The following is a 13,145-nucleotide window of genomic DNA, read 5'->3' as shown; positions in this document are numbered from 1 at the left end:
CCACCAGCCACTCCTCGGAAGGAAGGTTGGGCAATCCTACTTCCGTAGTGATACTGCCTCGGAAACCCAAGGAGGGGTCGCTATGAGTCGGGTTTGACTCAATGGCACATAACAACAACAACAACAACAATACTAAGCTAGGAGCTCTGGTGGCACAGTGAGTAAGGCATTTGGCTACTAACCAGAAGATCAGTGGTTCAAATCCACCAGCTGCTATGGTGGGGAAGGAAGAGGAGGTTTTGAGGAGCCAAACTGATGTCACCAGAAAATCCAAGTATTAATTAAATTCATCTATTTTACTCAAAGCAGAGTTAAGACTTTTTAACAATCTGAGAGTCTAATGAACTTGATTATTCAGCTTTCTAGACTCCATCAGTTTAGAAAGAGCCGCACAGAAGGAGGGTGAGAGGTAGGGTGTCAAGAGATGCCCAATTATCCCCACAGAGCTTTATTTCATGCTCACATTTTAAAGAGTAGGTTTTTTTGTTTTTATTTTTTAACTCAGTCTTGGGAGCTCATAAGCTAATATCTAGCGCATTCCCACCTCTTAGACTGACTCACCTTTATGTTACCTTCTGCTGAACCTGTGGTAAAATATTCTTCACAGGGATCGAGAGCTAGGGCCTTAATAGCTGAGTCATGTGCCTGGAATGTGTGAATTAGCTGTCTCTGCCTGATGTCAAAAAGGCAGACATAGCCTTTCCTGCCTCCAGAGATTAGGAGTTGCTGTTTTGGTGCATACTGAAGTACCGTGGCACCATGATCATGGCATGTGAAACCTGAAAAAGAAAAACACCAAGAATCTTTCCCAAAACAAATTCTTCCTTGGTAATTGTGATTTTTAATCCACATTTAAGTAATACAGAAATTGAAGAGCCACTTTTTATTTTAAAGGTACACTATTTTGTTAAAAAGTCATTAAAATTTCTGAACCATATTATTATGTTAAAAGATAAAGATGCTAAACAATGTCAGAAAAAAATATTTTATCCATAATCTCAATCTGAAAACACATACACACATACAGAAAAAGGAAATTTAAACCTTAAGTCCAAACTAAATTGTGCTGCCTTATAAGAAGTATGTAAAAGTAAACAAGCAGAAGACCAAATTTCTCAATGATACACTCAACCACCTCATTAACGCCCACCAATGGACTAGTATTTACCCCAACCTACTACTGTCCCATGCATGGTGGTGGTGTTGTTATGTGCCGTCAAGTCGGATCCGACTCATAGCGACCCCTCTTTGGGTTTCTGAGGCAGTATCACTATGGAAGTAGATTGCCCCGTCTTCCTTCCGAAGAGTGGCTCATGAATACTCTCATTCAAAGTACTTCTCCAGTAGATACCTGATACTCAGTTACACTAGCATGAAAAGGACCAGTTACAATGTAAGCATGATACACTTCTTTTTTTTTTTTTTTGGTAGAATTATGTGGAAGAAAGATATACAGGATACCAGTGTCAGTGTGACAGATAATTCTTTTTTTTTTTTTTTTTTTCTCTTGGAAGCCACAGGTGTGGGTTCAATTCCAGACCTGAAGGGCAGCTAGGGGCCATAGTCTCACTGGTTCCACCAGGCTCTATCAGACCAGCTAACCTGGTCCCCTTTTTTTTTCCAAATGATTTTGAGTTCTTTCCATATTGTTCTCCCATTCTATCCAGGATCTACTACATAGATCCCCCTCCAAGTGGTTGACAGTGGTAGCCGGGCACCATCTAGTTCTTCTGGTCTCATAGTCGTATAGGCTGTGGATTGCATGGTATACCAGTCACTTGGACTAATTGTTTCCATGAATCTTTCATTTTCCTCATTCTTCTTTGCTCTGGACAAGCACCATTGTTGCTTCTAGATGGCTGCTTGCAAGCCTTTAAGATCCCAGTCGCTACTTGCCACAGTAGGAGGTGGAACAATGTTTTGTGTAGTATGTTATACCAATTGAGCTTCATGTCCCCTGTGACTATGGTCCCGAGCCCACAGGTTCAACTACTTACTCCTGGGAGCTGGCTGTGACCAAGAAGTATGTGACAAATAATTATTAAGCAAAAGGAGTAACACTTAAACAGCACTGTTCCTATTTCTAGATCTTATCATAGGGGAAGCTTTGTTTTATTGTTATATTTAATTTTTAAAAATATCATCTCATTTCTATTGAGCTTAATGAAAACTTTGCAAGTAATTTCTTTTTTAACTTTTTACTGTGATTCGTGTGGAAGTTTGCAGAGCGAATGTGTTTTCTATTCAATAATTCATACACATCTTGTTTTGAGACACTGATTACAATCCCCACATTGTAACAGCTCTCTTCCTACTTAAACACCCTTGTTAGTAACACCACAACATAAAGGCTAGTTGGATACCTATGACCATACATATTTACCTCAGCCAGACATTCTAATTAACAACTTTCAGAATTTTTTGTCATTCATTCTAAACATTTCTCCATTCTCAACCCATGAATAAACACTCACTGGATTCATTAATTAAAACAAAACCAGGAAAGCATTCCTCCATAGTAAAAATCGCAGACGTTAACTCACTTACCATGAATGAGGCTGTTTCCAGGTGATATCAATGTGTCCCAGAGGCATACATTTCTTATAAAGAAAAAAGTAACAACAAAAATACACCATAAACAGCTGTTCTAAGTTATCATTAGGAACAAATTTTACATATCAAGCTAAATATTTTTACTTATTAAATGTTATTTTTTTGTTGTTCACTCATATTTAAAGTATAATGATTCTCAATTTCTAAAAACCTGTCCTGTTCAAAATACATAGCTCTGTCCCACATGGTCTCAACTGTCTCTCCATCACATCCCACCTCCACCCCATCTCTTTTGCATTACCACTCCAGAGAAACTGTGATAAGATTTCTAGAGTAGAAGGGAATGATGGTAACCATTGCAGGGAAATGAGAGGTGTTATTCATGCTATGTGTTGACCATAAGAACAGAATGATGGCTACAGGAGTGTCAAATGCTTACTACTCCTCAAGAATCTGACAGGACTCACAGCCAAAAAAAAAAAAAAAAGACTGAATAGCTAGGACATAAAAAGACTAGATTCAAGTAATTTTGGGCTTGGCTTATTTTCTCTTTTTGGGGGAGGTGGGGGGAGGAGGTAAGGAAAACAACTCTTAGATAAGAATTATGTACCAAAGAAAGTTTTTGTATTCCTACTGCATAGAAATCCATACTTTCTGGCAAGAATACTTTTCTACCTAAAATTTTCTGATTTCTTGTTTTGCTTCTCTGTCAACCTACCTGTTGTCATTAGACTGTCCAGATGTGGCAACTAGACTTGAAGAGGTAATAAATGCAAAATCACTCGCAGCTTTACTGTGGCACTGCCAACTCTATGGAAAACAAAACACAACTATTATTATCTCAAAGTCCAGTAAGCTTTGGTACAGTACAAACACACGATTTTGCTAATAACATATGTACAACCTAAGAACCATTTTTAAAATCTCAGTCTAGAATAAAGAATTAGTGATATTAAGAGGATCAACTGTCATTTGCATATCTTTTGGCTAATATCCAACAATTGTTTTAAAATATAAAGAGTTGGTAAAAACATGGAATTAAAGGTTTTATTTTCTTAGATTATATAAGAATAGGACATCAAGGCACATGACCTCATCCACGGCATTTAATTATATTAAGAGCCCAATCACTCAAACACATTTAATAAACTTTAAATAATAACATAAATCATAATAATGACAATCCAAGGAGGAAAACTTTTACATACTCATTTGATCTTAGACTACAGTGTGAATGACTTAAGTCAAAATAACTCTGTAACCTAAATACAAACATCTACTTTCCTTACTACTTCTGTGCTCCCTGCCTCCACCCACATGTGAAGATCTACAGCAATAATAAATTGTCAAAAGTGGTCCTCCATGTAATCCACAGGTCTAAGGCTCCTAAAGGTGGTCCAGCTACATGGGAAACTATTTACTGAGCCAGGAACAATTAGAAATTTGGAGGCAAGGGCTTAGCAGGAAGATGTCAAGGTGTTTTAAAATAAAATGAACATTTTTTTTTTTCTATCTAGAATTAATATATTGATCTGACTGAAGGCAAAATAATAGATCCAAGGTTACTTCCATTTCTCAAAAGGCTTTATGATATATAGTCCATAATACACCAATTTAAGAGAAATAACCTTGTCTCACATGCATCTACATAATTGTTGTTGTTATGTACTGTTGAGTCGGACCCAACTCATAGCGACCCCTCCTTGGGTTTCCAAGGTGGTATCACTACAGAAGTAGATTGCCCAACCTTCCTTCTGAGGAGTGGCTGGTGGGTTTGAACCACCAGCCTTCTGGTTATCAGTCAAGTGCCTTAGGCACTACGCTACCAGAGCTCCCGCTACATAATTAAGAATATGTATATGGTCTAGAAAAGAAAATGTAAAAGAGACTTCCAGTAAGATAGAGGAATAGGCAGACAAGCAACACAGACCCTCTTCAACAAAGAAAAGAAAAACCAACTGACAGAGATATAGGAGATTATTCTGGAGCCCTGAGCTTTGAAAGGAACTATACAGAAGTGGATTAGGCACCAACTAGTGGAAAAACCTGAATGAAAACAGTGACTACAGAGATGGTCGGAGCAGCGGACTGTCAGCTACTCTGATGGAACCAACAGCTGAATGTTTCCAAGTGGTGCTGGGACCTGAGAATTGACCTAAAGATCAGTCCTGGACACCAACGGCTGCAGGGATGACTGCACTGGTGGCCTATGACTAAGAAGAGAAACAGCAAGGAGGGAGACAACCTGAGCTGTTGACTTTCTCCTGTCCGGAGGGCACACCCATTTTGATTGTTTACACGCAGCAGTCATTTTGGATATTTAAAGTAACCAAGGGCACAGCTGTTATGAATGTTTATAAGCCGCAGCCATTTTGGATATTTAAAGTGACTGAGGGCGCAGCCATTTTGAATGTTAACAAGCGGTGGCCATTTTGGATATTTAAAGTGAACAAGGGCGCACTCATTTTGAATGTTTATAAGCAGCGGCCATTTTGGATATTTAAGTGACTGAAGGCACAGCCATTTTGAATGTCTATACACACCAGCCACTTTGGATATTTAAAGTGACCGAGGGTACAGCCATTTTGTAACTTTACAAGTGGCAACTATTTTGGATTTTAAAGTGATAGCATTCTTATTGGAGGATGGGGCAATCTACTTCCGTAGTGATACTGCCTTGGAAACCCAAGGAGGGGTCGCTATGAGTCGGGTCCGACTCGATGGCACATAACAACAACAACAACAACAAGCATTCTTATTCAGATTCCAGGGACCTAAGAATAGGTTCTGTTTGCCAAGGTCGGCAGGGACATACAAGAGGCTGACAACAGGAAAGGAGACAAGTGGTGAGTGTATAAGTGCTGTCAACTAGTGAATAGAGGAGCACAGCACAGTACCTTGCTTGAGTAGATAACATACAAACAAAGCAAAGAAAATGAAAATCATGGACAAGTCACTCCAACATACAATCACCAATTAAATATAAACACTAAAACATCACAATGCCTCAGAGACAACAGAACATCCCAGTTCACACAAGGAAGCAAAATAAAGCAGGAGAAGTAAGGGGCCAGGATACAGACCCAAAATACATCCTTGAGGAAGATGCAGCATTGGAACTCCCTGATAAGGAATTCAAAAGAATTATATTTAGGTATCTTCAATGAATTGAGAGACAGATCAAGGAAAACACTGACAAAATTGAGGAAAACACAGAGAAAACCCCACAACAATTTTGAAAGACAATACAAAAACAAAATGACAAAATAAATGAAAAATTAGAATTATAAAATCTACACACAGAAATCCAGAAGATTAATACTAAATTTTCAGAAATAGTTAAGACATTGAATGGGCAAAGGTGCAGAATTGAATCAATGGAAGACAGAATTAGTGAGATTGAAGGCAAATACCTGAACACTTCTTTGGAAAGGGATTAATCAGAAAAAAGAGCAAAACAAAATGAAGAAAGCCTAAGGTTCATGTGGGATACCATCAGAAGGAATAACCTATGTATCATCAGAATTCCAGAACAGGAAGAAACAGATAAAACCACAGAAAAAATTGTCGAAGATTTGTTGGAAGAGAATTTTCCTAGTATGATATAAGATGAGAATATATCCATTCAGGAAGCCCAATGAACCCCAAACAGGAGAGACCCCAAAAGAAAATCAGCAAGACGTATCATCATCAAACTCAACAAAACCAAAGACAAAGAAAGAATCATGAGAGTAGCACAGGAAAAACCAAAAGTTACCTACAAGGGGCAACCAGTAAGACTAAGCTCGGATTTCTCGGCAGAAAATGTGCAGGTGAGAAGACAAGGGGATGATATATATAAAACCCTGAAAGAGAAAAATTTCCAACCAAGAATTATGTACCCAGCAAAAGTGTCCCTCAAGTATGATGGTGAAATTAGGACATTTCCAGATAAGCAGAAATTAAGGGAATTTGTTAAAACCAGACCAACCTTACAAGAGATGCTAAAGGGAGCCCTTTAGGCAGAGAAGCAACAACAGCCAACAACAACTGACCATTAACACACATGATGACATAATCCAGAAACCAACCCAGCTATGGAAGTATCCAAAGTAAATAAGCCTACAAGATTGTAAACAGGAAACCAGAAACATCATTGATAAATGAAGACAATTACAAACCAAAATGAGGGGAAAAAGTGTGTCATTACCGAACTTCTAGATAGTAGGGAAGTCAAGACAACTACAAGATAGAATGGGCTGTTCTAAACTTGGGAAAAAAACTATAAATCACAGGGTAACCTCAAAGAAAAATGATAAACCTTCACACATCATCATAAAAAAGAAGACCAGCACAAATATTTAGCAAATACTAAAACAACAGCAAGAAGGAATTGATAACACGATTCATAAACAAAACAAGCTCAGCATAGAAAATTACATGGAACAAAGAAATTGACACCACAAAAAAAGCACATAACAAAAATGACAGCAACAAATTCCTATTTGCCGATAACTACATTATCTGGCAAGGGACTTATCTCTAAGATGTATAGAAAACTCCAACGCCTCAACACCAAAGGAATTAACAATCCAATTGAAAAATGGGCAGAAGACATGAATAGACACTTCACCAAGGAGGATATTCAGGTAGCCAGCTAATGCATGAAGAGATGCTCATGATCATTGGCCATCAGAGAGATGCAAATCTAAACAACAATGAGATACTGTCTCACCCCGGCACTGATGGCAAGGTTCAACAAGACAGAAAATAACAAATGCTGGTGGGGATGTGGAGAGATTGGGACTCTCATACACTGCTGGTGGGACTGTGAAGTGATACAAGCACTGTGGAAAGCAATATGGTGATTCCTTAGAAAGGTGGAATGAGAGATACCATTTTACCCAGCAATCCCATTACTAAGTATATCCTAGAGAGGTGAGAGCCAGGAGAGGAACAGATATATGCATACTCATGTTCATTGCACCACAATCTATAATAGCAAAAAGATGGAAACAACCTATGTTCCCATCAGCAGAAGAGTGGATGACCAAACTATGGTACATACACATAATGGAATTCTATGCAGTACTAAAGAATAATGTAGAGTCTGCAAAACACCACATAGTATGAATGAACTTGGAAGACATTATGCTGAGTGAAATAAGTCAATCACAGAAAGACAAATATAGTATCAGTTCATTGTTGTGGAGGGTCAAGGAAAAGTTTATATACGGAGGGAATCTTTCTTTGTGGGAGGGGTAGAGAGGGATCACTGCAAAAAAAAAAAAAATGCACTGACCCATGTCACTTTAGTTTTGTGTATTTCATTGTACATGAATTATATTTCAATAAAATGCATTTTAAAAAAAAGATAAAAGTATTTGAGTAATCTAGATCCTGAAGGTTCGGGATTTTTTGTGACATTAGAATATATAAACTCAAAGGCTCTGCACAGGACATTGTTACCTCCTCCACGACCACCACCAAATAAAAACATGCTTGTTTGCATCACCAAGTATTATTTGGATTAATGAATAAAGTGGTCTATTGGTATTGGTTATTTTATAATCCAGCAAGCAAAATTTTTTAACAAATTTGAGTAGATGGAACCTGTTTGATTCTTAATATAGGTACCCAAAATAAATCATTATACAATTCTACTATAAGAAAGCATTAAAGTGTTTTCAATATGGATGCAAGTGTAATAAAAATGTATCTCAAGTAAGACCTCAACACAGGAAAGCCTTAGAAAATTTCCAAATATAAGGGTCACCTGTCAAGTAATGAAAATCAAGGATTTCTTAACGTCAAAAACTAGAGCAAGTATGGGTACCATGCACTGTGGCTGCTGGACAGAACTGTCCCTTTCCCAATAGGACCAACAGTGAGATTCACTGAAGGTGCCCTGGGAATACTGAGTGATACTTACCATGTAAGGTTTAGGATTTGATGCAGTTTGGTTTACTTGCCATATACTCAGATAACCCTCTCCATCTGCAACACCACACTGTAAGAATAGCATAATATTAAACACAGTGTGTTAATATTCTCATAAAAGGTAAAAACATTTATGGAAAGGAGAGTCACTCATTAAGACCCAACAATTAACATTTCCATTATAGCTATATTTCTGTTGCTATGTTGTTGTTGTTGTTATGTGCCATCAAGTCGGACCCGACTCATAGAGACACCTCCTTGGGTTTCCGAGGCAGTATCACTACGGAAGTAGATTGCCCCACCTTCCTTCCAAGAAGTGGCTTGTGGGTTTGAACCGCCAGCCTTTTAGCAGTCAAGTGCCTTAGGCACTAAGCTACCACAGCTCCTTCTATTGCTATAGTTCCCAAGAAAATCCAAGTACAATAAAATCCTTATCATCTTTTAACTACTTTTTCACATCCATTTCATTATTTTCCTCCAACCTTGGGTAACAGAATCTAGTAAGAAACTGGAAGGTTTTCTCTCAAGTGCTCACTCTACTTACAGGCACAGTTATAACACTCGACAGAGCAGAATTCTTTATAGTCACAGAGTATTTCAGTATCTTTAAGTGGATGACTAATTCATCCATACTTAATTTTGTGGATTTATGCTTTTATTGAGAGAAAAGGGGCATATGAGCAGAAACTAACAAAATGCCTGCTCAGCTTAAATCTAGGGACATTGATTTTGTTTTTATGTGCAGTTTTGCTAACCATTTACTCATAAATATCCACAGTTATTTTCAGATGAATTAAGCAGTAATTCCTAAGAACTAACTTTGTTGCCTTGTGAATTAAAATACAATCTGGTAACTCTCGCATTGCCTGCTTGGCGGAAGCACACAAGTTGTTGAGGCCGGGTCCATTCAAACATTCGGACGCTGCCATCCTGAGCTCCTGTCAGATCTAAAATGCAAAAGGAAGAGGAGAAGAGAAGAAACCAAAATGCTGAAGAAAGAGTTCCAATATTTTCCATTCTATAAGTCAAGAAGACAGAAGCTACTTACTACCCTTGGGTCATAGATACTTACAATATTGATGGACTGGATGTGAGGTCATTCTTTTAACATTATGTAGATTCCTTTTCATAAGCTTTAAAAGAGGATAATAAAGAAGAGATGAGGAAGGATATGCTTCAGGCCATCTCTAATTATGATACATTTATTCTCTTATAACTTATTACTGAAAAACAAACCCCTTTATGGATTTTCTGAACCAGGTAATGTGGAACACTTGTCTGATAGGCTGAGGAAGCAGTTACTTACTAGTACAGCCCTGACCTGTGTGGACTGTGAGGGTAGCAAGCAGCTTCATCTATTGGTAAAGGGAATGCTCCTCCAAGTGCCCCTCCCTGAGGACAATCAGGAGTATCTCTAAATTCTTCAGAGCAGAACATGAGAATGGGACTCCAGCTACAGGGACTATCAAGAACGTCACTGTTGTACTTTTCAAACACTTATAATAAACATGAATTCCCCTTTGACTTTGCTTTATCATTTTGTGTCTTAATTTGCTCACCTAGAGAATGGGAGATAATAATAGCACCTACCATCTAGGGTTGCTGTGTGATAAAGTATGTACTTGGCACAAAGAAACTTCCAATAAATATTAGCTTGTATTATTCTGGTGTATCCACTTGTCATTGCCCTGATCTTTAGGATCAGTCCTATGTCAGAGTGATTTCACCTTTGAGGGAGTCCACATCCAGAAAGCATACCTACGAGTAAATAACATACCACACTAGCTCCAGTGCTAGTCTGTCCACTGCCCAGCCACGGCAGAGATGAAGGTGGATGCACCTGAGTTGCTGAATAGGCTGTTGCACTGGGTTGGTAAAGAGTTGTAGTAGAACCACGATAATCAATATCATCTGAACTGTGAAAAACATTGGTGTATTACCGTGAAAGTTCCATTTTTCTCTTAACAAATTCCAATTACAAAACTTCTTACCAGTCTACCCATAGGATATTCTTTATTAAAAACATTGAATAAATACCCATGAGAAAAACTTAGATGCAGGTCCCAATCATAGACAATTTTAATGTTGCTTTCTAGGTCCATAATTTTTCCCTTTAGCCAAACTATAAATTTAGTCTAATGTTGTTCACAGGTAACTTTATTAATATACAAGTTGGAACAAATGAAGTATCTAACATAGATTTTCTTTTGATCGTATGTAGGAAAAAAATTATATGTTCTCTTCAAGTACAGGTATTCCACACATTAAATTAATACATTTATAGAAGTTCAAGTTTCAAGATTTCTTAGAATAGGATACTGATTAATTGGCCACCACATAAAAATGTGAAAGTAATTTTTCTAATGTAATATATCATATTGCATGGTTATATCTACCCTGAAGTGTGATTTCGAAGCCTACTTGCATTAGATGCTAACAGAAGAGAGAATACGGCAGTCTAAGAAGCTATCATGGCACTATTCCCAAGCACATAAAATTTCTAAGAGACTGGAGAAAAGCAAGAGGGAAGGCAAACATGGAGGAGACACCCCAAAATACGAGAATGTTGCAAAACACTCTTGGTGCAGTGCCTAGAGCTCTATTGAGAAGCACATATTTTTATCTGTGAAAAACATATACTTATGAGGTGATAAGGAAGAGGAAACAACGTGAAATTACTCAGTAAATGTAACTCATCAATTAGTTTAATCTAATTATATATACTACTTTTTGTTTTAATTATCCAGATCTGCTGATTTTACTGAATTTTGTTGTAATTCCTGACATTTCTTTAAGTCAAAGTGGGAGCTGTTAGCATTAGCCTTTGGTTCCAGGGGTTATTCTGAATTAAACACTGTAATAGTTCAGAGTCTAAAGGAAGAAGTGTAATTTGTAGCTAAAGAAATTACGTTTGTCTCCTACCCAAGTAAAAGGAGAAAGATACATGAATACCTCTCGATATAATCCAAATCATGTGCAAAACCATTTAATTGGTTGTGTTTTTTCAAGAAAACTACATTTAAATTTGACTGCATAAGAAAAAACACCTTTTGGATTCTCTGTCATATTCTTCTCCAATCCATATATATGACTGACAGGCCAATAGAGAAGTAACATCAAGTTCTTGAACATCATGTGTTGACGCCAAGACAATTTCATTAGAGTTTGCCTGTAAAACAAAGGCAGTCAACAATTTAACCAATTTCACCAAAAACAAGAACATTCTTCATAGTGACTAAAGATTTACCTTATTAACTGAAAACGCCATGATCATGTCCGATTCCTTATGAATGACTTTTGCCTTTCCACCTGGATAGCCCAGGTCAGCTTCAACCTACAAAACATATGTCAGCAATTTTAGTTGCTGTAGTGTAACTCTATATAGAAATATGCAACCTCACACAATTTAAAATAGAGATAGGAAGAAAAAGTAGCAGCAACAAGCAGCAAGAAAACAGGGGCCAATAATTTTACTGGGTTGAAAACTAGCTTCTGAAAAATAGGCTTAAATTCACTGATGCCCTGTAAGCACCTCAATTATAAAGATTTCACACTATGCTTATAGGATACTGATTACCACAATATAGGTAAAATAGCTTTTGTTAGTCATTTGTAACAGGAATATGTCTTTTATACCACTTCTAAAAGTAAGCAGATACTGCATAAGATTGTGTACATACTAAAAGGCAAAGAGTGGAGGAAACCATATAGTCAGAAGGACAAAGAGCTACATTAAGAGATGAAACAATTTTAAATAAAGATGTTAATATAGGACTAAGGAGAGGTTGGAAATAAGAATAATTAGAAAAGAGTGAGGGAGACAGATGAGAGAAAGGTACAGTGGCTTGGGACAGATGGGAAGGGAAGAAGAGGAAGAACCAAGAAGGAAGGAAGATAAAACCAACACATTTAAGAGCAAATTGGAAAACATGAGAGTGAAGAGAGAACAGGAAGCAAGAAAGAGGGGAGTAATAGCAAGAAGAGTCAGACATAATGGAGCATCTCCCACTCTGTGACACTGAGGTGTAGAGGAGCAATGAGTACTCTCGTTAGTTAGCCAGTTGGGCAGGTCATGGTTAGTATTAGGGATATGGGTTAGCTCCTTGAACTGTAAAGAATAAGCTAAATACAAAGGCTTGGTATACTACCTTGATGTGACAATCTTCTGCTATGCAGATTTGTTTGACCTGCTCCACATTTTCTTCTACAGACTAAATAACACCACACAATCACAAACACAAAACACATGCATGAAATGAAATTATAAACAGAATGAAAAATTTCAAGCTAAAATGGATATGCCATCACTTAAAGATGGTACAAATGATTTAGTATGCTTTTCTTTGAAAAGCACAAAATCAAGAAATAAATTAAACTAGTAAAATGTGTTATCAGATAAACACAACACAAAACAAAAACGGCAAAATTAAAAATTATGATGACTATTACACACATACAAAAACATAAAAGCTATTTCAAAATAAAAATTAGTTATTTGAATACCATTTATACAACCCAAAGTTCTAACTTAAACTGTAATCTCTAAAATGAAAACCCCTTTGTATGAACAGATGTGCTTTATACTACATATATTCCTGTCCTACAGGGATATATTTCAAATAAAAATTAAAATTACTTATTTCTTTAAAAAAAAACTAGTTATTTTGAATATA

General features: G+C 37.1%; 1 protein-coding gene across 1 annotated transcript in view; it reads right to left on the bottom strand.

The window, feature by feature from the left end:
• The window catches only part of DMXL2 (Dmx like 2), a 177,999-nt gene that overhangs the window by 677 nt on the left and 164,177 nt on the right, over positions 1–13,145 (bottom strand). Inside the window, exons 34-43 of the mRNA XM_007935172.2 lie at positions 12,621–12,683; positions 11,720–11,806; positions 11,520–11,641; positions 10,250–10,388; positions 9,545–9,605; positions 9,292–9,419; positions 8,465–8,542; positions 3,272–3,363; positions 2,548–2,600; positions 562–779 (exon numbers count right to left, since the gene is read on the bottom strand). Of these exons, the coding sequence (XP_007933363.1) occupies positions 562–779; positions 2,548–2,600; positions 3,272–3,363; positions 8,465–8,542; positions 9,292–9,419; positions 9,545–9,605; positions 10,250–10,388; positions 11,520–11,641; positions 11,720–11,806; positions 12,621–12,683 (1,041 nt within the window). The remainder of the gene's footprint in view (positions 1–561; positions 780–2,547; positions 2,601–3,271; positions 3,364–8,464; positions 8,543–9,291; positions 9,420–9,544; positions 9,606–10,249; positions 10,389–11,519; positions 11,642–11,719; positions 11,807–12,620; positions 12,684–13,145) is intronic.

This window comes from Orycteropus afer, unplaced genomic scaffold, assembly GCF_000298275.1.
Source record: "Orycteropus afer afer isolate SDZICR_OR568_19922 unplaced genomic scaffold, OryAfe1.0 scaffold00026, whole genome shotgun sequence".
In the NCBI taxonomy this organism is placed as follows: domain Eukaryota; kingdom Metazoa; phylum Chordata; class Mammalia; order Tubulidentata; family Orycteropodidae; genus Orycteropus; species Orycteropus afer.
Note: the sequence above shows the minus strand (reverse complement) of the source record. Positions and strands in the feature narration are given on the sequence as shown.